Source organism: Pantherophis guttatus, chromosome 7, assembly GCF_059756535.1.
Source record: "Pantherophis guttatus breed Tessera chromosome 7, ASM5975653v1, whole genome shotgun sequence".
NCBI lineage: Eukaryota > Metazoa > Chordata > Lepidosauria > Squamata > Colubridae > Pantherophis > Pantherophis guttatus.
In genome coordinates, this window is record NC_142069.1 from 21,336,023 (window position 1) to 21,363,916 (window position 27,894).

A 27,894-nucleotide genomic window follows, 5' to 3' on the forward strand; every position below is an offset into this window, starting at 1 on the left:
CCCCCCCTCTTCATTGTGAAGGTTTTGGTTCTTTCAGATTTATTTTCCCGTGTAATTGAGAATGAGGGTAGTATTGGTGTTTTCCATTTGTATGTGGGTTTTTTGGCTTTATTTATTTAAAACATAAGCTCTTTCACACGTTTTAGCATGATTCATGGGCTGGCTGTAAATTGCAGCCAACAGGAAGCCAAGATGAAACACGTGCTTTGGCAGAGGACATGTTTAGACGACACGAACCAAACTTAGAACTTTTTCTAACATCTTTATATAGAAGGGGCTTTTGAGTTTAACTTCTTCAAAGTTAATTATTTCCAGTTCTTGATTGCTCCAGGGTGTTTGGTAGGATTGTTTTCTAGTCAAGTTCTATCAGAATTTGCATGGCCACACTTCTTGATCCAGATTTTGCCATAGCGCCACTACCAAAACAATTTCAGTACTATATTCTAAAGCCCGGTTTTCAAAAGTCCATATAATTGGTACAGTCCAGATGTGTCTGAAGTTGCAAGGCTGTTGCATTCTAGATTGCCTAAGAAATAGAAATTGGACTATAATTATATAGATCTCTATATTTCAGGGACTGTTTGTAACTACCTCTACAAATATTTAGTGGTGAGCATTTTTCACTCTACTTAGCCATAGAGCAATCCATCCTAACATTTAATCAGTCATAAAAGGCAAATATCTTATTTCTCCAAACATGCACTTTTTTAAAAAAAAAATCCCATTTCAATCATTTGAGAGCTCTATCCCATATTGAGTTCTGAGAAGATAGTGAAATACTGTCAGGCACAAGCAACCAGAGCCACTTGTAAATAGATAAATTATTGCACAGTAAACAACTTTATTGACTTCTACCCATGTTTCAAGAATGTCCCCGGACTGCTTGCCTTCCTCTGAGAATGACCATCTAAGGTTTCATGGGTCTTGGGAGAGATCAAGCTTATGTCTGGACTCTTAATACTGAGGCCACTCATTTTCTGACCAATGCATCCATTTATGACTAAATTTAATGCACCTGACAATGCACTCTGAAGTAATATTGGTATAGTAGTATGATAACCTTTTCTGAATGAGATGGTAACAACCAGTAACCTTTTCATTTCTCTCTCTCTCTCTCTCTCTCTCACACACACACACACACACACTTACACTTCATTTAACAGTAGCAACCATTTCACTTAACAACCTAGTCAAATGGGATAGAACTTAGTTGCTAAGCAAGAAGTGGGTGTACCGCCAAACAAAATCACTCTTATCAAATAATGTTTGTATTTATTCCATTTTTACTGGTTTGAAAAAAGTAAAATTTACTATTGCTGGACTTTAATTTACCAGTGACAATTCTTTACCGCACTTATTGATACCTACTTTGACCTCTCCAAAGGAATATTTTAATGCAATCCTGTCATTCACCCAATGACATTTCCTCCAAGCAGAATTAGATTGTCCATTCCCATCAGGCAGCAACTCTGTAAGGTTATGTGTTTACAGAATAGGCCAAGCAATGTGTTAAAGTGGATAATGTTGCCATCCCTCTCTTGTAAAGCAGTCTGCAAGATACGGAATCTTTTAAATAAACAACTTCAAAAGTTTTATTCACAAGTGCAACTAAAATAAGATATCAATAGATTGTTGGCTGTCCAGTAGCTAGACATAAAACCATATTCAGGAATGTCTAGGGAGCTCATATAATAAGTTTACAATTAAACTTATAAATAGAAGAGTGAGTTTTGAACATGCAATACTATCCATAGTTAACATTTTGACTGGAATATAAGATTTGCTTTATTAGATTTGTTTTATTTTTTTTACAAAATATAATTGTAGGACTCTTTAAAAAAAAAGATCTACTGCCTATGTGCTTCAAATGTTCACACCTAGCCACCAAAACTGTATTTTCTGTATCTCTTGTCACTCATCAAAAATAAAGCAGGCGCACCCTTTCTGAACAAACATGTTTAACCTCCCTGCTATTGCATTGGAAGGAGATATAATCTGATTTGAAGACATATTTTCCTCAACTTCTGTACTTTATTAAATTTTATCTGCTCAGACTGTTTAATACAATATATTTTGCTCAAGATGTGTTTTTTGTTGGGAACAGAATCCCAAGGTAGGACCCGGCTTCTTACAATCTTTTCATGGACTACAAGAATATCAGTTACCCACTGCTGCCTACGAAGTCAGCCCTTTAAACACTGGTAATTTCTGACTTTTTTAAAAAATATAAACAGTGGGATACAGGGGTCTTTAAAATTGAATGGATATAAAAGTTGAACAAAGAAAGCTACGGATATTCAGAAAATCCAAGGGAGAAAATATGCCAATCAATTTAAGGGCTTGACACCCTCCTGATACATTGGAATATAACCCCCAGGATCGTGGAAATACGTATTAGTACCATGCATCAAAGTATCAAAGTTAAGGAAGTTCATTTTGAAGATTTGGTCTGCTTAAAAGTTTTGTCATGAGCCCCTTCTGAAGTATATGTCTGATTGGGTTCATGATTTATAGCTGTTGAGTTCATAGAAGATTAAGGTGGTTTATGTTGTAATATAATATAATAAAGTGTTCTCATAGAGTGAAAGATCCAAACCAGCACCATGATTCCTTGGAGTCATGATATATTAGGTAAACATATGATTTAGGTATATATACTAGGTAAACTAAGTGGGCACTTTTCACAATGAGATGCATTTCAGTTAGTTGAGTGACTAGCATAGCCTGGTCCCCGATAGCCACTAGCAGTAAAACTAAAAGATCGAGTATTTTTTCCTCCAACCAGACGTTTCTTGGTGTTCTGATGCCTTAAACCAATTCCAGATTCTTGTACTCTGGTCCGTTCTAAAGATGGATCCTTTGGAAAGGCCTGGGCAACCCGGGCTGCTCTCAGCTCTCTACACAAAAATAAGACAATAGGATTAATAAACAATCCAGTGGACCATAAAGAAATGAATGGCATCTTTCCCAAGAGTAAGGATGCAGTATGCTCAATTTTCTTAATTCAGCAGATGCTTCCTCATCTTGGAATAAGGAGATCTCTTAAACCAGACCAGAGGTGCTGAATTCAAATTCCATATGCTTCCTTGTGATGGAGAGTGCTTTGCAATGGAGAACAGCGTATGGTCTTTGGCTCGTGAAATAAATGCCAATTCATCCTCTATAACGGGCATAGAGTCATAATGCCACAGAAGACCTTGAAGGAATCATAAGATCTCCTCTTTAACACTGCCTCTAAGAAATCGCTTTACAGAAAAAGTGTTACATTATTAACTCAATTCAAAATTTACGTTCAATATATTGTTGTCCTGTTCTTGTCTGATTTGCTTGCTACCCGTGTTTCCCCAAAAATAAGACCGGGTCTTATATTAATTTTTGCTCCAAAAGACACATTAGGTCTTATTTTCTGGTTAGGTCTTATTTTCATGGAAATATGGCACTAAATGTGTCTGTCCTATATCTATCTATCTATCTATCTATCTATCTATCTATCTATCTATCTATCTATCCATCCATCCATCCATCCATCCATCCATCCATCCATCCATCCATCCATCTATATGAGCATCCTGAAAAATCATGCTAGGGCTTATTTTTCGGTTGGGTCTTATTTTGGGGAAACATGGTAGTGGTACTCTGGTCAAAGAACAAGCATGGGTCTTTATTTGAAAAAGTGAGCTGGGCCAGCACAACGACCAATTTAATTTAAATTAATATTACTCCCTATTTGCAATATTTTTTCCTGTCTGAAAATTATAAAGATTGACATTTTTTAAGGAGGCTCTAGGGGACACCTGTTTCATGTACATATAGTATGAAAAGATGGCAATTAAAAGGAGATTGACAGCAAGGATTAATGGAAAAGTCAACAATAAACAACTTCTATCCTTTCGAAACACTAGCATTTTAACCTTTCAAGAAAAACTGCCTGTGTAATGTTTTGTTAAAGACTACAAAACCAACATGTTTATAGTCTATAATGGTTGAGGGTGATAAAGGGATCAGGGTATAAAATTCAAACACAAGTGTTAGTAGCAGCTAGAATAAGTTCTCCGAGGTATGGGTTAGTGTCCAAGCCACATCGTACACAATTTACACAACTCTCTTTGCTATTAGAAAGCACAGGACTTCACCTTTCCAGCATAGCAGTTTTGAATTTCTCCACATTGAGCTGTTCCTGAAGCTGGGCAGCCTTGCCAAGAGATGGTCGGAGGAGAGGGTGCTTGGTTAGTGCAGCAGCTGATGGCCTCGCTACTGGGTCAGGATGAATCATAAGCTGATGTTCCACAAAACAAAGGAGAAAGGTCTTTCACCACCAAACTTCCAAGGCCAGCATTCTCCTTGGCTGCCCCAAAAGAACTCACCTTGAGCAGTTCGATGAAGTCACATGACAGTTGCTGAGGGATACGTGGAAGTTTGCCTCTGCGGATGTGGTGCCACGGGGTATTATTGGCAGGCAATGGACCAGCACCTGCTGCCAGAGCAATAGTTAAGGCAAGAGCAAAGATGTCTGCCTTGGGCAGATAGCAATATTGCTATGGAGGAAATAAGAGAAAACCCATGCACCATGTCAGGTCACATTCAGTTAAGAAAACAATATTTTAAAAACACTAATGCAGTGATGGCTAACCTTTTTGCCATTACATGCCAGGAGTGTGTGGGGGGGGGAATCACGCACGTGCCCACACCCATAATTCTATATGCCCCGCCCCCATGCACTGCCACCTGGAAGTTGGCCAACAGGCCATTTTCAGCCTCCAGAGGGCCTCCGGAGTGCAGGGGAGGCCGTTTTTGCCTTCCCCAGACTCCTAGAGAGGCTTTGGTGGCCTTCCCCACCATCACCCCTGAGGCCCTCCGGAGGCAGGAAACAGCCTGTTTCTCTACTTCTGGTCGGCCCAGAAAGCCCGAAAATCAGCTGGCGGAGCTGAGCTCACGTGCCCACAAATATGGCTATGTGTGCTACCTGTGGCATGCATGCCATAGGTTCGCCATCATGGCACTAATGCATAGGTTTACATAAGTGGCATTCTCACAATATTCTATACATATTTGTAGGAATTACAGTATTTGATGTTGACTAGAAGATGTATAAGAAACATTTTCTTAATATAAATCTGGTTACTAGGTTTTCATTGACATGGGATACAAAGGTCAAACAGTAGAATGTGCCCATATTAGCTATAATTCTGTAATGGGCAACTCATTATCTTGAAGTGTGGAGCTACAGCTAGCATTAACCCTCATCAGAACTACAGATGATTAGGGATAGAAGAGTGTAACAGTGTTTTATGTGCCTTTGGCGTATAGTTACACTGGCCACGTGACCACAGAAGCATCTTCAGACAACACTGGCTGTTATCTGTGAATCAGAAATAATCACCACTCTCTAGAATTAAACATGACTGGCAGGGAAAACCTTTACTTTTTGTTTTTATCACATCTGAACAGCAATTGATTCCTGACCAAGTTTCAACGTATTTTCATTCCATGCTATTAATTTTAATTTTTTTTAATCTAAGTGTACCCAGATAAATTTCTAATAACTGCATATAAGATAATACATTTGGACCTCTTAAGAATATAATGCTTCAATTCTTGTCCTGGGATTTTTATTAAATTAAGATTAATGTATGAACCTGACTATAATAAAAGGAATAATACTGGAAGTGTCAGGAGAAGTTTCTTCTGCTTTGAAGGTTCCAGTGCAACCCTAAGGCCCTCTGAGCTTTACCTCTTGCAAGATTTCGTTGGCCAAGAAGCGACAATCTCCTTCCTCTACTTGTGGATTGGTTATGGACGTCACATGTCCAAGATCCCCTGCCAAAAAAGCATTGCCAGCAACAGAAATCATTACATTAATGACTGATTTTCAAAGGTTTCTTTATTTTTGGACTTGTCCACTCAGCTGGAATCTATATTGGAAAATTCTGTGGCATATGTTATAACTGCAATTAAATAGGTATTATAGGAGCATGAATATATCGCATGCCTACCTTATCTCAATCTGCTGCCTTCTAAATGTATTTGACTTCAGATCAAATACTTGGTTTCATCCAGGTTCTTTTCCTAAGAAAGTGAGTGTGCCTAGAATCACTAGGTATAGCACATTTGAAAGTGCAGGAACAGCACTGCAGAGTCAGGACTGAGTTTGCATTCCAGCCAAAAATGCTTTTTTTCTTAAACAAATATTGGATAGCTCATCCACCTGGATCCTTTTCTATAAAACATTATCCTTCTTATATAACCTCTTCTTCTCGCAGGCTACTTACGACTGAATGTACAGTATGTCTGAATTGCTTCTTAAAAACGCATTATAGAATACATTCCAATTATCACTTTGGCTATATTTTTATTGTGGACCGTGACGTTAGCTAACATTTCCAGATCACCAGTCTTTACATCTCCCAGCCCTTCTGATTCCAGTATTAAATACTGGCAGGATTCAGCCAAGCAGCTTTGATTGTTTGCAGTTCTGTTTTCCTTCTCTTGTAATTCAGCTGGGCCTGCAATAGCCCAGGCAAAGAAGCAGTGGTGTCACTGATCACACTTAACCAGCCTAGCTCATGGGTGACAAACTCGCAGTGTCATGTTGCCGTGACATGACCTTTCACAACTTTTTTCCCTTTGCAGAGCTGGGGTGGGTGTGGCCTGCGCGTGATGATCCAGCACACGGGCCACCAGTTTGACACTCCTAGGCCTAGCTGAAACCCACTCACTTACAACTATGGTAATTTAAAAATATGTAATGCAGACTGCTCTGACTCAGCAATTGATAAAACCTAGGCAAAGTCTATGTTGGAAATCATTTGATGACAAGTGGTCCAAAAAAACCCCCAAGATACACACCAATTTTATATATCACATTTGAAGTAGCAACTTCATCATCCTCCCCATCACTCTCCTCTTGACTCACAGACCCAGGTAGATTGTGGCATATAAAAATATTGCCTGCAATCAAGGAGAAATTGTGTTAGCTTGTGGTATACGTACGATAACTTATATCAGCTACAGTCAATGTGACTTACAAATTATAACCATCTGCACATCATAAAAGCACCCATTAAGAAAAATACAGAAGTATGAACTCTGTTTCTCCTGAAAAACAATCTTGTCCCAGGTAGCAAGATAAGCAGAAAGTCAGGATGTGAGCAAAAAAATAGGATATGTATTACCATATTGTGCAAATAGTCTATTAGTCTTTGCATACAGCAAGGTACTAAAACAAGATTTGTTTAATAGTGATTTTTTAAAAAATAAATTACCATTGGATGGTTCATACAGCACATTAAAACCCAAGAACTACATTATTGCATAATATTTTTAAACCCATGCCAGAAAGAGACAAGGTCTATTAAAGATCATGCAACTTGAATCAGTCAATAATTTATGGGTGAACTTTAACTGAGAATCTGTAATGACCCTTCAGAGCTCTATTACAATTCCAAATAAATATGAGAGGAAATCCCAAAACCTTAAGTGTTCATGAACCCATGCTCATTTCATCATCAAGTTTGAATTTAGTCTAGTCACTGTAAGCAAAATCTATACCATAGAGTTGTTGAAAGAAGGAAAGGAAAGGAAAGGAAAGGAAAGGAAAGGAAAGGAAGGAAGGAAGGAAGGAAGGAAGGAGGGGGAAAAATTATATATCACCATGAGGTGCTGAAACAAGATGGACCAAACCACTAATAATTCAAATGATCTAATAACTCGAATGAATAAAGCATTACTGACCAGGCACACTTACTCGGTTTGATATCCATATGAACTAGGCCAGAAGTGTGAATGTATTTCAGCCCCATGGAGACTTGCAATAAAATTTCCTTCAGCTCAGATTCTTTGAAATGATCTGCTGTCTTTGAATTTTCCAAAAGCACATCCTGAAGGCTCCCACCTGTGGAAAACCAAGCATTCATTCATTCATTCATTCATTCATTCATTCATTCATTAATTCGTTTGTTCATTCATTCATCAATTTCTTTAGCCGCTCATTTCAATCAGTGACTCTGGGCAGTTTACAATTTAAAAAAGATATTATAATTAAACACTAAATAACATAATAAAAACAATAAAATATTCATACATAGAAAAATTATTCTATGTGCTACCGGATGGCACATAGACCCCTGAGTCACTCATTCTATCTGGGGGCACTTTCACACAGATATTATTACCATTCTCCACACCCTCAGAGCTGTTCGTTGCAAAACCTGCAGTTATATTTGCCAGAGATGACTTTCCAACTAATAAAAAGAAGAAGTGCAGATGTCATCTATTCTCCACAAGAATTTATCTTCTTGTCTAGTATTGCCGCATTAATTGACAAGATGAAATAGAGAAAGAAACCAATAGTCTGGTGCAAGGGCACCATGGCACTTTGGAGGGAAGGAAGGAAATCATGCTCTCACAAATAGGAAAACTGGCTGATCTGAAGTCCTGAAGAAATCATCCAGTTAGTTAAAAAATGGGAGTTTCGCAGTTTGAGATTTTTGAACACTCCGCAAGAAGAAAATTAGCTTGGATGTGGCCGCAAAGTTCTATGTGAAAGTATCCATAAGATATGAAGATTTAACCAGCGTCTCTAAATTTGATGCTTCTTTATATCTGGTGCTTATATAGGACAAGAACTGATTTGAATTTTGGAAGTCCAACAAGTCCAAAACACACTATGTTAGGAAAGGTGAATAATGAAGAAAGCTGATGTGAAAACTTCATGAAAAGTAATCATATTTGCTATTCTTATTAGGTTTCTAATAAAGATTTGCTAGGATACTGCACAAACAGGTTTGAGTTTAAGCTGTCAGAAAAATGGCTTGAGGTAATTACCAAAGCAAAGCAATTTGTTCTAATTACAGAGAACCGATATTCATAATTTACAGACTTAGAATAGCATTTTTTTAAACCAAACTCATCTGCATATATGCTGGAGGAAGAACCAACTAATGGCCAAGCCAACAAAGCCACAATACCTTGATACACACGGCAGCTTGAGTGAAAGAATGTTGTTGAACTGATTCTCAGCTGGAGCACTTTAAAAGTACTAGGAATTCAGAAGCACATCTATTTTCCTCATGCCTTCTCTTGTTACAATTCTTGATATCTGAGCTCATTAGTGCTAGACTTTTAAAGTTCATAGATATTAAAAAATATAATTAATTGTTACAGCCTCTCTCAACCTGAAATCTTTCACCCTATTACAAAGTAATAAACTATAAGCCCCATTATTTACAACCGGCATGGAAGTCTGGTGCAAGGCATATATCATATTATCCATAAGGCTGAACCAGTGGTGAAATCCGAACCAGTTTGCCACCAGTTTGCTGGCTGTGCATGCGCGTTGTGCACCAAACCTGCACTGCATGCGTATGCATGCATGGTGTACCAAACGTGCTGTGTGCGCGCACATGCAGGGCACACCAAACACACATGCGCAGTACATGCCAAATGCGCACTTTGCATGGAAAAAGGAGGCTTGGGAAGATAAATAACAGCGAGGGTGGGGAATAGCTGTGCCATGTGATTTAGCTTCACTAGAAAGCAGGATTTCCTGCTTTCTAGTGATTTTAAATCGCGCAGCACAGCTGATCGTCGAAATACTGGTTCGGAGGAACCAGTAGCTTTTTTTTAACTACTGGTTTGCCCGAACCGGTAGTTTTTATCACTACCGGTTCACACGAACCGGTAGCATTTCATCACTGGGCTGAACTGAATGAGAGAATTCATAACGTTTCCTGAATTTGGCACTGTGAAGCCAAAATCTTCAGAGGAACACATCTCCTTACCATTGCAGTGCTCATTCTGTATGATCATGTGATCATCTTCTGCCCAAGCAGAGTAGTAACGGACAACATGGGGATGATGACCAAGTACTGCATGTGCATAGACTTCCCGCAAAGCCATCTGCCTGCAAGCAAACACAGAAAGAGAGAGACACAATTCCAACTAGGATACTGTTTATGAGGTTAGGATTTTGACAGGAAAGAGTTTCAGAAGCTAAGGCTTAGGTTGGTTCCCACAGCAGACTATACTAGCAGCTAGGTTCATTCAACTCACTAAGCCAAAACCAAGCCAATCACTTTGCTTACTGCAACACAGGAATCCAGTTTACAGAGACGTCTGTGGAGATTTTCAGTCCCAAAGGGTTTTTTTTGCAGTTTTGTCCCAAAGGTGCTTTTCCAAGGCACACTGATATGGCACTCCACCAGTGAGTGAAGATTATTTATTCTGGGGATTTCAGGAATTTTAAGGAAAAATCAATGCCTCAGAGCTTTCACTTTTGATTTTAATCTACCACCCCACATTTAAAAATATGTAAAATTGGGAGCAAAGTATTTGCCCGTATTTACTCTTTAAAAGATGTGTGGCCATATACTTTTGTATCGCTGGACCAAAGAAAAAGCTACTTTGAAGGACAAAATGAAAAATTTGATGGTTTTTTTTAAAAAAAATTATCCTAAATTGTTTTAATGTCACCTTTTTTCAAGGCCCTGTCATAGCAAATAGCTATATGACCTTGGAAAAAGCTAAACAGTCCAGTTTATACTTGAATGGGAGCGTCCAGGAGTTCCCAGGACTATAGGAAAAAAACCAAGTTTTTTTTTTAAATATTCCAGAAGGCAGGGGCAAAACTACACGTTGGGGGTGTTCCTTGGAACCCTGACAAATAGGTTACCAAGAAAACAACATGGATGGATGTCTGTAGAGATTCTCAGTCATCCAGGTCGTGGTTCTCCCAAAGATGCTTTTTCAGGAGGCAACTGGACTCTCTTGTTTTTTCTTTGGAAGATATTTCACTTCTCATCCAAGAAGCTTCTTCAGCTCTGACAGGATAGTGGGGAGTGGAAGGATTTATATTCCTTGCAGACAGCTGGTCATTTGCAATGCATCCTTTTAGAGGTCCAGTTGCTTCCTGAAAAAGCACCTTTGGGACAACATGGATGGATCCAAGATTTAAGCTCAATGCAAGAAAGACATTTTCAAAGCCTAGCCAAATGCTACTGATCTATATGCTGTCAAGAAAACGTAACAGAAGATGTACTTTTTGGTTTCAGAAATTCAGAACTAAAAGTTGCTTGGAAGACATGATTTTAATCTATCAGGAGGAAGGGTGGCATATACGGAGATATTTATAATTTTACACTGTACACTTACTCATCTGAGGACCCCGCAAGGGGTTTCTTTGAGCGTTTGATGGCATAGACACAACCATCCAGTCTTTTGATGCACTTATAAACAGAACCAAATTCCCCCACACCAATCTTCTCCAGCTCTAGGAATTCCTTCTTGTAGCGGGAAACCATGTTGCTCTCACGCAAGAGGAATCTCTAAGGATGGATGAGAAGAATAGATAAAGCTGCCCTGCTCACCAAAGTTATGAGGAGAGCTTGTTGATCTCCTGTAATACAAAATCTTACTTCACGCTTCTCTATAGTCACTGCCATTATTTACCCAAGCCTTTCCACATTTAATAATTTCTAGATATAGAGAACTATGTTCCATCCTCAACTTTTTTTTTAAGTGTAGTCTTTGGGACAGCCACAGTTACTTGAGTTTATACAATATATTATAAAGTAACAAATCATAATTTTCAAACCATATTAACTAGGTTCCAGAGCTTCTAGCCTGGAAACAAAAGGAATTTATGGTAGTTCAGTTGTTTGTGAATTAAAATATCAAGCATCCCTAGGAAACATGGCTAAGGAGAAGGATGCTGGAAGTGTTATACTTCACTATCTAGACCACTACAGTATCTCTCTATGTAAACCTAGTCACAATAAAATAAAAATAAAATAAAAATAAAATGCCTACTGTCCCTGTCCTACTGTCCCCATTTATTTGTATTCATTTCCTTCGTTCATGTCCATGTTCATATTCATACCTGCTGTCTTGTACATGTTTGACAAACTAATAAATAAAATAAATAAAAATAAAAAATCTTTACACTCTGACCAGCATTATTTCAGCATCAAAACAATTGCTTTTCTCCAGTCTTGATTTCCTTAACCATTTTGCTTGAACAAGGAATCCAGAGATCTTCAATCCCTGCATATTTCTGATGACTTTTTAGGTGGTTTGCTGAAAATAGTGCTCTTAAATGAGTAAGATGTATGTTCACCTTAACTAGGAGCTCACTCTTTCCTTTTATTTCTCAACGCCAAAGGTATATCTTAGAATCAGCCTGGTTTTCCACCAAAAGAGGGCAATGTTGCTTTATCCCTTCTACATTTCCAGTAGGAGAAAATAAAAATCCACCTTGTAAACCCTAGTAATTGTGCTGTGACTCAAGGGGAAGGGAGGATAATAGGATATTTGAGAAGGAGAATACAACAGCAGAAGGTATTTACTGATCAGTAAAACTGTTTTTCTCTCCCCCACAACCACAATACTCTTTAAGGAGCTTTGTCTTCATTAGGTTTTCAATTAGAGACTTTTAATTGCCTAATTTCTCCTGCGGTAATTAATAGTCATTTGTAACAATGGTAAGAAAAAAATTTGGGGTTCAATAAACTAGTTTTCTTCCCAACTTCCAAAATCTCTTCTACTTAGCAGGCCATATTTTCCCATAGCTACAGATTGGAGGGAGACAATGTTTGTCTCATTTTAGAAGCTGCTAAATATGTTTTTAAAAATGGGAAAGTTTTGCTTTTGAAGACTAATTAAAATATGAAACACTCATTTAATTGATTTAATAAAAGTGTAGCATAATCAAATAAGGAACGGTTTTTGTAACTGGGATTTTCTTTGCCTTCAGAATATTATGTTCAGTTATAGTAAAACTGTATCTATATTTTGGTTTGGAATTCTGTTCCTCTTAAATGAAAGTAACCCAAAATATCCACAGAAAATAACTGTACTATCAGCACTAAAATGTGATATGGATATTAGAACAGTATCCTCATCACCCCGAAGGCAGTAAAATAATGGAGAAATTGAATTCCCAGTATCTGAAACATTTCTGCCCTCCAATGTAGCAGAACTGCGGATAGCTCCTATACCAGGGCTGTCAAACTCGCGGCCCAAGGGCTGCATGCGTCACACACTGGCCACGCCCAGTTTAGCAAAGGGGGGGAAAGTCCCGATACGTCACATGATGATGCCGTGACGACGTGAGTTTGACACCCCTGTCCTATACAATAACCATCAGCCACTTGAAAAAATTGCCTCATTTCAGTAGTTGGGCAATCTCTCAGACTAAAGCCTACAAGTCAGAGTGTATGCATATCAGAGTGTATGGCTGTGTAATGAATAGCTTTGCTGGCTGGGGAATTCTGGGAGTTGAAGTCCGCCAGGCTTAAAGTGGCCAAGGTTGGAGACCCGTGCACTAAAGCACTTATTAACATGAATTAAAGTATATATTTTTCTTTGAAAATGTGTTCCAGATCACGGTTTCTCTACTGTTCAAGGGTAGTGCAGATATTTTTCTTTCAAGCAAATTAAGCAAAATTGGGTGGTATTTGTGTATCTCTTATTACTCACCTTGGCAGGCATTCCCAGCTCCATTGGTCCATCTGTTTGGCTGGAATCCTCTCTAGAAGTTTAATCACATGTATTAGTTTCATATGCCAATGATATAGGTGTGAACCTTCTAAATAATTAAATATTAGTAGTTTCTATGGATATTGTATCTGGGTTGCTGTAAATCCAGATCACTGGTACATGGTAGCAAAGAGTTTTCAGTAATGTTGCTGCCATATATATCATTAGATTTATTTATTATTTTTGCAGCCAAGTTCTGATAGCAATATTATTTTGGAGATATGCTCAGGCTCTATGAAGGAGTTACATAGACACTTCTGCAGCTCAACACTCAAAAAACTGAAAATCATTCATTCTAGAACCCCAATAGATGCACTCCTAAACTTGAGAAATATTTAGATTTTTTAAAATAAAGGAACAATTCCCTCTCATATTGAAGTTATGAGCCTAAATAAAATAATAAAATGAAATAATATGGTGAATGACAGTATGCTACTGTGTTTCCCCGAAAATAAGACCTCCCCAGATAATAAGATCTCCCCCCAAAATAAGCCCTCCCCTGAAAATGGGGAAAAATGGGGGGAAAAGGAGCCTGGATAGCTCTGCAGACAAGGCACTGTAATTTAACACCAGCTGTCTGCAATTAAAGTAAGTTCGAATCTTGCCAGGCTCAAGGTTGACTCAGCCTTCCATCCTTTCTAAGGTAGGTGAAATGAGGACCCAGTTTGTGGGGGCAATAAGCTGACTTTGTATAAAATATACAAAAGTATGAAGGCTATTGCTTAATGCACTGTAAGCCGCCCTGAGTCTCCGGAGAAGGGCGGCATATAAATCAAATTAAAAAAAAAAAAAAAGCCCTCCCCAAAAATATTTAAACACATGCACAGCCGGTCCCCATCATTTCCTCTGGTTAGAGTTAGGGAGACAGATCTGGAAATCAGGTAAGACGGCAAGAGGATCCCCATCTTGCTCCACGCAACCCAAAATAATAAGACCTCTCTGAAAATAAGGCCAAGCACTTATTTCAGGGTTCAAAAAAATATAAGACAGGGTCTTATTTTCGGGGAAACATGGTATTCTAAGCTACTTCCTTGGAAGGAAGCCTATCTCTAACTATGGCAGGTTAGCAAGATCAGGTCAGACATCTTTTTTGTCCAGTGTGTGCAGATGTGTGGTTAAGTCCTGCAGTGAATAGGGGAACACACTATAACAAACACTTAATAATGAGCGTCACTGCTGTTGTGGTATTCCATGAGAATTCAAACTTTTCTTTCTATACTAGACCAACAAACTAAGCATGGATCTACAATACAGGCTTAAATCAATTTTACACTCAATTTTCAGACCACCTGTGAATTACCATTCTGCAAAAAAAGATCTACCGTGTTTTTCTGAAAATAAGACCCTGTATTATATTTTTTTTGAACCCTGAAATAAGTGCTTGGCCTTATTGCCATGTGCTCAAAAGCCTGATTGGGCTTATTATCAGGGGATGTCTTATTTTGGGGAAAACAGGGTATTTAATATCTATACGAAGCTGCTGAGCGAGGTCATTCCTGGCATGTGATCTGGTATCAATGCCACTAAGCTATACATTTCTACTCTATGCCAAGCAATTGATGCTATTCAAGAGCTTGTTTCGTGCCTAGAGCTGGAAGGATCTGGATAAGGAGAAAGTGGCTGTCATTGAACTTTAACAAGAAGTTAAAGGAGTTGTTGTGAGTATTTGCTCCTTCCCCCCTTACGTCATACTCTGTGAGGTAGCAATCTGAGGGTCTTTCAAGAATCATAACTCTTTTTGAAAGGGCAAGTGTCAGCCATGGTCAAGGAGGCATAAATTCCTCTTGTGTATTAATTGCATCCAACCTGGGTGGACTTGTTGATCACATGTGACTTATCAATTCCCAATTGGATTGATGCAATACACTCTACATGGGGCTGGCCTTGAAGATCATCCAGAAGCAACTACTCCACAATGTAGCAGTGCATGCAGATCTGGGTGTCCCATAGTTCGCTCGAATTAGACTAGTGTTGCATGAGCTGTACTGGTTCCCACTTGTTTTCCAGGTGCAATTCAAGATGCTGATTATTTAAAGCCCTACCTACACATTGCCAGATCTCCTCCCTTAAATATTGTCATCTGATGGGACCGTGGAGGGGTATCTTCTCTGTAGCCCCAGCCTTTGGAATAGACTCCCTCAAACAATGCCTACATTTTAGCCTTCAAGAAGACTGTGAAGATCTGGTTATTCTTACAAGCATTGGGCTAGGATAGGGTTCAGTCAGGTACCATGTTTCCCCGAAAATAAGACCCTGTGTTATATTTTCTTTGCACCCTGAAATAAGCACTTGGCCTTATTTTCGGGGAGGTTTTATTATTTTGGGGCATGTGGAACAAGACGGGGTTCTTCTTGCCTCTTACCTGATTTCCAGCTCTGTCTCCCTAACCCTAACCAGAGGAAATGGCGGGGACTGGCTGCACATGCAGTTTAATATTTTCGGGGAGGGTTTATTTTTGGGGAGGGCTTATTTTCAGGGGGGGCTTATTTTAGCGCATGCGCTCAAAAGCCCAATTGGGCTTATTTTCCAGGGAGGTCTTATTTTAGGGGAAACAGGGTAGTTTGGTTGCCTAGTGGGAAGGATTGTCCTGTTATTCTATTGCTTCTATTGGTTATTATGAACCACTGAGGATTACTATGTGAGACAGGGGCCACATACGTTCATAAAATGAAATAAAATACGTATAATAGACGAATCCTTTTCTTTGAGGAAAATCATGGTTATTTATACAATATGATTAATGGATAAGTTGCTATGGTACTGGCCTAGAAATCAGGATATGGTGAGTTCTAAGTTCTAGTCCCACCTTAGGCAAAAAAGCTGGCTTTGGGCCAGTCCCTCCATCTCAGCTCCACTCACCTCAAAGAGTTGTTGTTGTGGGGAAAATAGGAGGAAGGAGTATTGTGTGTGTTTGCCACCTTGCGTTATTTATAATACCAATAGCACTTAGACTTATATACCACTCCACAGTGATTTACAGCACGTTCTAAGTGGTTTACGGAGTCAGCATATTGTCCCTAACAATCTGGGTCCTCATTTGACTGACCTCAGAAGGATGGAAGGCTAAGTCAACCTTGAGCCAGTTAGGATTGAACTCTGGCAGTGAGCGGAGTTAGCCTGCAAAATTGCATTCTAACCCCTGTGCCACCAGCGCCAATAATAAAGGCATGATATAAATAAATAAATATAACAAAATAATACCACTGTTTGCTTTCCTGTTTCCATATTCCTGTGGCTAACTGCAAAATTAATATAAATGTGTCAGTGGTGAAATCCAATTTTTTTTTACTACCAGTTCTGTGGGCGTGGCGTGGCTTGGTGGGCATGGCAGGGGAAGGATACTGCATAATCTCCATTCCCACCCAACTCCAGGGGAAGAATATTGCAAAATCTCCATTCCCATCCTACTCTAGGGCCAGCCAGAGGTGGTATTTGCCGGTTCTCCAAACTACTCAAAATTTCTGCTACCGGTTCTCCAGAACCTGTCAGAACCTGGAATATGTGTAATTTAGTTTTATTTAATAGTAAAAAATAAATGTTTTTTTCCCCTCCACATCTCATCCTAATCCTCAGGTGGTTTGGCAATTTAGCTTTGAAGGTTAGGCCAAAGGTTTTTAAGAAATGTATACAAATATTCTTAACGCGAAGCTTTTGCTGATTCACACAATTCTTTTTGACATATGGCAAAAGCAACTATTTCAATTAGGGTGATGGTATTGAGAACTTTCTGTCTTCAGAGAATTTTGCCTTGCTGATTTGTCCTTTGAGACCTTGTAGAATCAAATTAAATGGGGGACTTCTAGACCAATCATCCTACTGCATAAATGAGAGATAAATTCAAAGTGAAAATATTGGATGGCTGCCTAGCCTTCTCTGAAAGACATATACACTTCATGATACGTTGGTTATAAACTCTTCATAAACTACAGGAATATTTTGGAAATATTCTGTCTCTTGCAACTTTCCACTAACACCCCCCCCCCAAAAAAAGTATGTTTGGGGGGCAGGAGCAGAAACAGCAAGCAAATTGTTCAGAAAAACATGTCCATGATTTCTATTCATCTTGCTGATGAGTCCAACAGGCTGCTGCGAATATTCAATATTTCCTGGAACAGAGATTTTGAAAGCCAGTGGAACACTAAAACTTCTTTAATACTAAAACAATATTCTTCAAGCACCTGGATATTACACAGTAGGAACCAGGGCCTGCTCTGTCTTATTCAAAGAGGAAATAGAATAATTTTCTGTGTTATAGGCAGAAGTGGGCTTCACATAAGTTAACAATGGGTTTGCCTAGTGCAGAACTGAAAATGTGAGCGCACGCCAGTGGTGGGTTGCCCCCGGTTCAGTCCGGTTCTATAGAACCAGTAGAAAAAATGGCCGGAGGCTCCGCCCACCCGCCACAACGTCATCACGGGTGATCTGCGCGTGCTCTTGTTGCGAACCAGTAGTAAAGGTAAGTAGAACCCACCTCTGGCGCACATGTGCCTTCCGTGCTTGTGCACGGCTTCAAACACACAGCAATTTCATGTGCGCAGCTTCCAGCAGCCGCAATGAGTAAAGCGGGTGAGGCATGGAAATCAGCTGGGCTACATGGGCAGGGCAAGTGAGCCAGAGAATGACATATATAGGATGGGATAGCACTGGGGCAGGTGGGAGGGCCCAGCCGGTGGTCGGAACTACTGGTTCGCCTGAACCGGTGTGAACTGGCAGCAGCCCACCTCTGTTTATAGGAAGGCAGATTCTGGATGAACATTAGGAAAAATTACCAAACAGTAAGAACAAACAGTTCGAATCCCTAGTGCCATGTAACAGGGTGAGCTCCCGTTACTTGTCCCAGCTTCTGTCAACCTAGCAGTTCGAAAGCATGTAAAAAATGCAAGTAGAAAAATAGGGACCACTTTGGTGGGAAGGTAACAGTGTTCCATGCGCCTTTGGCATTTAGTCATGCTGGCCACATGACCACGGAGACGTCTTTGGACAGCGCTGGCTCTTCGGCTTTGAAACGGAGATGAGCACTGCCCCCTAGAGTCAGGAACGACTAGCACGTATGTGCGAGGGGAACCTTTACCTTTACCTTTAAGAACAATTCAACAGTGGATCAAATTACCAAAGGAGCTGAGATGTTTCAATTGTGTTGAATATATCTAAGAAGAAACTAGATAACTATGTGTCATGGATGCTTCAATTTGAATTACACTAAACAGTCTAAAGTCTAACCTTATGATTCTGCAGAGATGACTACCTGATCATCTTATTTTGCATCCTTTGAGAAATATCTTAGGAAGAAAACACTCACGACTCCCCTCTGGCTTTCCTCTTGCCGCTGGGGTGGAAGACCATCTGTCGATACGATTCAGGTGTAAACGGATTAATATTAACCAAAGAAGCTGAAGGAGTCTCCTCTGGGTCAGGACAGGAAGTGAATCGCAAGTTCCTCATCCCTTTGGAGGGAAATTTTCCCACAGGTGAAGGGAAAGTTGTCTTACTTAAGAGACTCTAGAGCAAAAAAAAAAAAAAAAAATTGCCCATGGGAAAACCTCTATTGCATCAGGATTTTACAATTGCTCAACTTATACGGAGGAAAACCTAATATTCTCCAATATCCGGTAGCAAAGGTAAGTGCATTTCACCATTGGCTGAAAGTCATCCAATCTTTGAATTAAGATTTGAGCCATTCTGGAAGGCTCTTCTTTATCTGCAGCCTGAAAATCAGAGGTCAACTACGAACCTCAGTTTTGTGTTAAGCAGTGTCTTTGTCAGTTATACAGTTTTGGAGATCAAGGAAAGAAAAATGTCTCATTGCTTGTCTTTGTTATTTTACCAGTTAAGTTATTTTTGACAGCAAAGCCTCAATCAATGCTCTAGAATGTTCATGCAGTCTTTAGACATCCATCCAAATTAGCAGAAAGATGAAGTGGAATGTTTAAGTAGTTCCATTTCAAATTTTAAGAAAGCAAACCAGAATTAAATAAGCACCAGGATCATACTCTATACCAGTGGTTCTCAACCTTCCTAATGCCATGACCCTTTAATACAGTTCCTCATATTGTGGTGACCCCCAACCAGGCGTGGGTTCTAAATTTTTTTACTACCGGTTCTGTGGGTGTGGCTTATTTTGTGGGCGTGGCTTGGAGGTCATGTGACTGAGTGGGTGTGGCTAGCTGGTCATGTGACCGGGTGGCCATGGCTATGTGTATAGGGACTACTCAGAGGGCTGAAAAAAGTCATTTCTGACAGGTCCTCGCACTTTTGACTGGTCCTCACACTTATGACCATCCTCACATTTATGCCTGTGCAGCATTCTTAACAACCATGTCACTCATTTCACAACTGCTTCTCTTCAACATGGTATAAGATAGGGCAAAAAACGTAAAATGTGAATGTAAAATGTAAAAGTCGTAAATTCGAGGACTGGTCAAAAGTGCGAGGACCAGTCAAAAATAACTTTTTCAGCCCTCTGAGTAGTCCCTGTGCACAAAAGGACTACCCAGAGGGCTGAAAAATTTGATTTCTGACAGGTCCTCGCACTTTTGACCGGTCTTCGCAGTTATCATCATTTATGCCCATTGTACCATTCTTAACAACAGTGTCACTCATTTCACAACTGCTTCTCTTCACCATGGTGACAAGATAGGGCAAAAACGTAAACTGTGAAGACAGTCGTAAGTTCGAGGACTGATCAAAAGTGCGAGGACCAGTCAAAAATAACTTTTTCAGCGCTCTGAGTAGTCCATATGCATAAAAGGATACAGCAATAGAGAGGGATGAAGGAAGGGAAGGGAAATTAGAGTAGGAGTGAAGGTAAGAGAGGGAGGAAGAGAGGAGGAGAAGGAGAAAGAAAGAGGAAGTAGGGAGAAGAAGAAGAGGGGGGAAGAGAAAGTAAGAAAGAAAGAAAAGACAGAGGTGGTAGGTTTGAGGAGAAAGATTGCTGTACAATAAAAAAGATGAAAGGGAAGAAAGCCAACCCCAAACAAATATTAAGATATTAAGATAAAGAATGAATTGTTAAACTTTAAAGAATAAGAGAGAACAAATAGGAATAAATAGCAATAATTAGAAACACACATACAAACATACGATGTATTTTCTTTGAACAGAGTATTTGGCCGGTTCACAAATTTAAACAGTTGTAGGAGGTTAGCACCCACCCCTTTCCTAGAAGAATGAAATATTTTGGGAAATATTAAAAAGGCAGAATATTATATTTTTCTGTATGAGAAATGGAGAAGCATATTTTACAGACAAAGCAACTTCCACCTTCCTACCCCCCACCCTTTGTTAATGGGTCAGAGGCAGAAAGTCAATCCTTTGTCAAAGGACATTTGCAACACAATAGCAACAGAAACTAACACAATGGGCCCCATCAAGCCATGTGATCCTGTCCACCATTAAACCATCTTTCCAAGCAGTCTCCATGTTTCCAGTGTCTTTTTCCCCACTTGGAGCAGAACCCAGAAGGATATTTCTTCCAACACAGTATTTAGTCATTTCAATTAAATTTACAATTTTTATATTTCCTTTTTACCATATTTATTCCTCATCTATTTTTTTAAAAAAACCAATATTACCCTTCATCTTCATCTCTAATCTTAATCAAATTCAATTTTTCCCTTCTGTTCTATGTTATACCCCTTCCCATTGTCATCTATTTTTATATCCATCCTCACATTGGTTAATTATGTAATACAGTTGTTTAATACAAATTCAACATTTTAATATAAATCAATTAGTTATATAACTACCTTTTTTGTATATTAATCAATATGAACATGAATATTCCAATTAATTCCATGAAATCCAATTTCTTACAAATCAATTAATTATATTTACCAATAATAATAAACCAAATAATTTCCCCCATATATTCCTCCAAACCACAACTTAACCATTTCTGCTTTCAACACAATATGCAATTAATAGTATCTCAATTATTACAATTCCCTAGTTAAATAGAGCTTTTTTTCTTCTGTGTTTTAAAATCTTGAACCTCCTCTTGCCCTAAATTTCCCATTGTTTGCAGTTTGCACCTACCTTTTTTGGTGAGGAAAAAGAAAAAGAAATCTCTCTGCCTCATTTTGTCACGTTGCAGCCAAGACACTGCTTACTTTCAATTTCGCTTTTTCAGCATAGCTAGGGGGAAAAAAATCTGCTCCAGGAATTTACCTCTTTGCAGCTAGCTAGCAACAGAGCCCTCCGCAAAACAGCTGAGAGTAGGGCGGCTCTTTGAAGCCCCGCGGCAAGAATTTAAAGTTTTTTTCCCCTCTAGCCATCAGCTGGGACTCCGGAGGCAGCAATAGATTGGGAGTGGGCGGGGTAAGCGAACGGCGACCGGGCAATCCAGCAGAGGCAGAGGGTGAGGGTGAGTGAAGGTGTGGGGGGGGGTGAGAGAGGGCTTTGGCGACCCCTGTGAAATGGCCGTTCGACCCCCAAAGGGGTCGTGACCCCCAGGTTGAGAACCGCTGCTCTATACCCTGCTGGGAGTCTACATCTAAGCCTCTATGACAAAAAGTCAGGAGATGCTTTGAGGTATAGCTCTATCTGCAGTAATGCATTGAGTCATCTTGTTAGTTAAAGAGTCAGGGAATAAAGGTGAACACATTCTCTTGATCTCTAGCTATTCATCCACAAAAATATAGGCATTGCTTTCATGATGATAGGCAGGATGTAGCTCCCAAAAAACATTGGTACCTAGCCCAGCATCATCTCTGAAGCAGATGTACATTTTTATCTCCCCTTTTCACTGTGGAGCAGAGGAACCTTCTCTTCCCTATCATTCATTTTATCCTCACAATAATCCTGTGCAAATAATCCAGACAAGTGGTAGTGACCAGCCCCATGTTGGCTAGGAGATTGTGAGAACAGAAATCCAACCCATGCAGATGTTGGAGGCTTACAATCCAAGTGTTCTGCCACATTTTTCAATTCCCAAAGAATATGCAAGAGATAAATTATGTTTCATCATCATCATCTTTTTAACAACCCCATAACCCCTTGTGGGGTGGAGTCTGGGCAACTGAATGGAGCTAGCAGAGTGTTTAATGGCCGGATGCCTTTCCTGTCGTCAGAGGAGTTTTGTTCAGCAGATATATTCTCATTGTGCCCAGAGAGAGAAATATCTGCCTTTACCTAGGATCGAACTCACAGCCTCCTGATTGTGAGGCGAGAGCTCCACCTCTAGGCTACCACTCCAGATAAATTATGTTTGTTTAGCATAATTTGAATGCTGCTCATTACTATGCATGCATTAAACGTATATGTTATGCAGCGGAGTCTAATAAAAATTGTTCATGCTCTTAATACATCATTTTATTAAAATCTCAAAATGTGCCTTTTGGTGCTCTTCAAGTAGAGAAGCTAAGATTCATCTTTTTGAAGCTTATTATTATGTCTAGGCACACTGTTTTGGATTCACCCCCAACAATTCAAAGCTGAACACTAATGAAGGACTATGTAGCCTCTCTTCTAAGGAACTCATAAAGTCTGAACTGACATGACCAATTTCACTTAAAACAGCAGGTATGTTTTATGGATCATAAATCCAGAAGTAATTAGCAATATTAAGTTTCAAGCATGATGAAAGACTGAAGATCAAGTACAGCCAACTACTTACAGTAGTTGGCTTGGATATTCTCAGAAGAACAGGTTGTGAATTATTATTGTCATCATCACCGTACCTTTGGAGTATTTGGGGTATCACAGAGTTGCAGCTTCTGCCAAGTAACATAATGCAAAGGAGTTCCAGGATAATCTTCCAAAGGGACAGTTTTCTTTCGCAAAGGTTCCCTACATCTCCTGATAGGATTCACCCAAGAATCTGGGCGTGCCGGAGAGCAATCATCCAATTGTCTCTGAGGGGTCACTGGGAAAGGAGAATGCGTTCTCCAGTTCTGAAACTCATAATTTTTCTGTGGAGTGACATGCTTCACATCTTCCACTCTTAAGCTATTATCCTCTTCCAACTCACTGTCTTCTCCACATCTGGAAAAATCCAGCCTCTGTATGAGGTTGTTACTGCTGCTCCAATCATCCATTGCTGCTGGAAAAGGCAGGAAGACATATCATGCTAAGACATAATTTAATTAGAGTGCTGACTGTGGCTTGGAGAGGCTTATTGTAGCTCACACATGGTGCTAATAGATTAGTGCGATAAATAAACCCAACCAAAATCAGTCTGGATTGAGACATCAAATTATGCTTTGCTTAACTATGATTTAATTAAACCCTCAGGCAACTGGATTGAAACAAAATGGCTCCAGAATTCAAAGTTAGATTCACAAACCACTTTAAGATTTAACATGTGTGAATTCACCCAGAAAGTATTTCACAAAAAGATATGAACTCTGCATAGTAACTATCACAATCCTGAAATTAGATATGCCAAGCTTGCATCCTAGATGATGACTTTGTTTCTTCAAATCAAGCCCAATTCTTTAAAAGCTTTTGGTCTCTTCTCTCAAGGATTTGATTAACCTTTATTGTAAAGTGTCTTGATTTGTTCCTAATCAGATAACTACTGCTAGCTGTTCAGAGGCAAGTTTTATATACAGAGTACCATTTTGAAAAGGCTCTTATTTTATATTCAGATTAAAATGAACACTATCTTGAACACCTTTAAAAAAGAGAGGCAGCTATTTTTCAGTGAAATTATGGCACAATATTCTATCAAACTAACATGCTGTGTATGCTAAAAAGGAAATAACCCCATTCAATACAGTACTCTACAGCACATTTTCAGGTAAGCATGAATGGAATAAGGTATGCACTCATTTGAGGCAAACTTGTCACACAAGACTTAAGTCAGCCAGCTGATATATAAGTAAATTAAAGAAAGATTGGACATAATGTCTCTTTTATGTAGTCTTCCAGTCAGAGAAGAAAAGGTTTCTGCAGAAATTGAACCAGCTACCAAATATTGCCTTACTCTCAACCTTTTTATGACAGAAAAACATATTCAGTACCCCAACAGAAGTTGCAGCAACTCAACTGGTACTGAAGCACAGTAGCATCTGTTCAAATTTATCCTTGAACTTCCTGTTAAAACCACTCATTGGGCCTTATGGATTAAGCTGGAGGAGTTTACAAACATCACTTCCTGCATATCCTCTCTGTTCCCTAAGGTAATTCTGTAAAAACTTGCATTTCTCTGTGAGTCATTCAGAATTAAATGATATTGCAAGATGAGTTGATGGACCTTAAGCAAAGGCAAGATAAGGATACCTTTAAACAAAACACAGATCACTGAACTGTAGCTCTGGGGACGGGAAACTTACAGTTTGGAACTAATTTGCCACTGCCTGCTTCCAAAATATCTTTTACTATCAACAATTTTCTGGTCTCCAATCCAATTCTAATTAGGTTCATGTCTGCTTAAGTTTTTGAGATAAACCCAAGTCTGCTAGATCCTTCTATCTAGCAAGTGATTGAGACTGTGGAATTTTCAGGTAAAATTTGGGAAGGATTCCAGTCTGAAACATGAAAACTATTGCCATTAAATGTATGCTAGAGATAAGGGTTTTGCAAACTTGGCAGCTTGAAGATATGTGGACTTCAACTCCCAGGATTCTTCAGCCAGCATGCAGCAGGCTAGAACCTGTGATACCATGAATTCTACTTCTGCTTTAGCCATGAAAGCTGATTGAGTGACCAGTTGGGCCAGTCTCTGCCCAACTCACCTCACAGGATTGTTATTGTGGGGGAAATAGAAGAAGGAAGGTGTGTTGGATATGTTCACTGTCTTAAATTATTTGTAAAAATGATAGAGATGGGATAGAAGTAATAAACAAACAAATATATGCCTTATTGCTTCAGTTTGGAAATTGATAGCCCAGTGATGAAAATATTAATATTGTATTAACATGCAAAAAAAGGACTTGGTTAATATTCCAGCTAAAAAACAGATAAACCTCCAGTATTGCAAACCATTTTTCTCTAATTTCATATCACCAGCCTCTAATTTCATATCACCAGCCAAACAAGAAAGAAAAGTTTCATTTTGTGTTTAACAAAAAGCTCCATCAGAAGTGTGGATTCTCACTTGTGTGAGCCAAATCTTGCGCATTTATCCAAAAGGAAAACTTTTTGGATAACAGTCAACAGAGCTTGTGGCTGACGAGATTGCTGCTTTGCTAAATATGGCTTGTTTTCAGACATACAGGCATATAATTCTAAATATGACAGGCAAAATAGGAGACAAATGTGTGTTGGATATGTTCACTGCCTTGAGTCGTTTGTAAAATTAATAAAGGCATGATGCAAATAAATCTACTTAGCCCATGTAGGATTTAATGTCTGACCGCACTGGACACCTAGGAAGTAAATCCCATTGGGATTATGTCCAAGCAGATATCAGTAAATAGTGAATTATCTAATATAGTCTGAGATTTGCGGCCTTCCTATTTAATCAGAAGGTTACTCAAAAGACCTTAGTAATGTTATTGACATGCAATTATTTTTCCTGCGTGTGGTTGTTTTTCCATCTTACAAGGATGCTGTGTGTGAGCTGTTTTAATGTCCAGGGATATTTATGGTTGGTATTATTCATATCCATCACCAGAATCATTTTGAAGGAGGTGGTATATGACACAGAACTGTCAAATATATTACATAATAAGTAGTTGCATGATAAGGAGGCCTGTAATCCTTAAAGCTCCTGCTCACTATGTTACAATCATAATGTGGTTTGAGTGTATTGTGTGGAACTCGGTCATAATGGTTTGTAAAGCATGATTTATAATTTAAAATATCTGCGTGAACCTAAGCCTGGTGAAGAGATCATTCAGTAAACCATTCTTAAACCTAGCCTAAGTTAGGATAAGGTGTGAATCACCAGCTGATGGCATTTTGGTTCATTTAGTACAATTTAGACTCCTCTTTCACTTGCAATTTGGCAGTTCTAATCTCACCAGGCTCAAGGTTGACTCAGCCTTCCATCTTTTTGAGGTCGGTAAAATGAGGACCCAGATTGTTGGGGGGGGGGCAATAGGCTGACTCTGTAAACCGCTTAGAGACGGCTAGAAAGCAGTGAAGTGGAGTGAGTGCTATTGCTACGTTCAGGTGACTTGTCAAGCTTGCTTAATTTTAATTCTGGCAAATACTTTTTGGGGCTGATGTTATGAAAACCCGAGCTTGCGTGGTTAGTTTCAAGTTATTATGTAAAGCCTACGATTTAATCACGTTTAAAGACGCTGAGCCCGAAGCGCCCAGCAAATCGCTCCCTGACCATGTCAGGCTGTCAGCGATGGATTTGATTAAAAAACAGAAATAAATCTCCTTGGTGCACGTTGCAAAACTCTGCACGCAGATCCCATAGACCCCATCTGGTGGTCGTCGGAAATTTTGCAATCCAGATCTGGGTCTCCACTCCCGAGGAAATTGCACTGACAAGCTAAAAACACCATAATACTCAGCAATAACATTTCCCTGCTTTCAATGAATGCACCCCTGCAGGTTTTTAAAACGGTGGATAATGGACCTTGCAGGGAACTGTTGCGAATTTCAATGCTCCTGAGCGGACTGACGTTCAATGCGAGTAAAGCTTTTAAATTTAATGTTTTTAATGTTTTTAAGTGTTTTTTATAGTGATTTTTTTGAGTGTATTGTGAGCCGCCCTGCGTCTTCGGAGAGGGGCGACGTATAAATTGAATAAATAAAAAAAATAAAAAAAAATTCTGTGAGGGGTGGGTGGGTTGTTTTTAAGCCGAAGTGAGATTTGACTTCTGGCCGAAGCTTGAGTAGGATCTGCCTTTCTTACCAGCGCTGCAACCCTTATTTATGCGCTTCTTATTCGACAGCCAGATCCAGTCCGACGGACGCGGGAGGGTTGCTTTTCCCCATTAAAAGCCATGCAAAAGGCTCGGCCTCCACCTTCCAGATTCGCCCCGGGCTTGCGTCCGCCAGTACAAAGGATCGGGGCGCCGGGAACCCTTCTCCAAAGCAGGCCTGTCGGTTGCTCCTTGGCGGCTCTGCCGGGGGGGAACCCAGCCAGGCAGTCGGTGACGGGGGAGGCGGAGATCGAGCGATCGCGGAGGCTGCTCAAGCGCCGCCCTTCACCTCCGCGCGCCGCAGCTGGCCGGCCATGGTGGAGCAAGCCGACGACGCGCCGCTCCTCTTCTGGGCCGAGGGCCCGGCCGTTTCCTTACCGGAGCCCGGGGAGCCCGGCACCTGGGGGGGTTGCCGCTCCTCCACCTCCTCCTCGGCGTGGAGGCGCGGCGGCGGCGGCAAGGGGGAGCCGCTGGTAGCCGATCCCGGGAGGCGACTCCAGGATCCCGGGAGGCGATTCCAGGAGCAGGACCCGGCGCAGGTAGAGGAAGACCAGATCGTGGCAGTCTTCGTGGTCACTTTTGACTCCCGCACGGGTAA

At 39.9% G+C, this 27,894-nt stretch overlaps 2 protein-coding genes across 3 annotated transcripts in view; one reads left to right on the forward strand and one right to left on the reverse strand.

Annotated features, from left to right (window-relative positions):
* Positions 1-94: 94 nt before the first annotated feature.
* On the reverse strand, positions 95-27,794 carry WEE2 (WEE2 oocyte meiosis inhibiting kinase). 2 transcript variants are annotated; one of them, XM_060694513.2, is made up of 13 exons: positions 27,287-27,794; positions 23,211-23,569; positions 18,833-19,032; positions 13,474-13,525; positions 11,149-11,321; positions 9,780-9,901; positions 7,745-7,891; positions 6,847-6,948; positions 5,732-5,817; positions 4,365-4,535; positions 4,134-4,276; positions 1,369-2,897; positions 95-526 (listed from the first exon to the last, which is right to left on the reverse strand). In XM_060694513.2, the coding sequence occupies exons 2-12, from the start codon at positions 23,565-23,567 to the stop codon at positions 2,699-2,701; spliced, it is 1,752 nt and encodes a 583-aa protein (XP_060550496.1). In that variant the 5' UTR covers positions 23,568-23,569; positions 27,287-27,794; the 3' UTR covers positions 95-526; positions 1,369-2,698. The 2 variants fall into 2 exon arrangements, with proteins under 2 accessions (XP_060550496.1, XP_034258583.1); XM_034402692.3 differs by having other exon boundaries at positions 23,211-23,572; positions 27,287-27,698.
* DENND11 (DENN domain containing 11) overlaps positions 27,376-27,894 on the forward strand; it is a 33,526-nt gene continuing 33,007 nt past the window's right edge. The window contains exon 1 of the mRNA XM_034402693.3: positions 27,376-27,890. Within this exon, the coding sequence (XP_034258584.2) occupies positions 27,611-27,890 (280 nt within the window). The 5' untranslated portion in view covers positions 27,376-27,610. The remainder of the gene's footprint in view (positions 27,891-27,894) is intronic.

What these genes read in the sequence shown, in the direction of transcription:
- WEE2 (XM_060694513.2), bottom strand. Translation starts at nt 23,567, where the DNA reads ATGGATGATTGGAGCAGCAGTAACAACCTCATACAGAGGCTGGATTTT. An exon ending in TCATATGGATATCAAACCGA is followed by an intron (nt 6,949 to 7,744) that starts GTAAGTGTGCCT and finishes CCTTGATTGCAG; the next exon opens with GCAATATTTTTATATGCCAC. An exon ending in AAAACTGCTATGCTGGAAAG is followed by an intron (nt 2,898 to 4,133) that starts GTGAAGTCCTGT and finishes ATTTTTGTGTAG; the next exon opens with AGAGCTGAGAGCAGCCCGGG.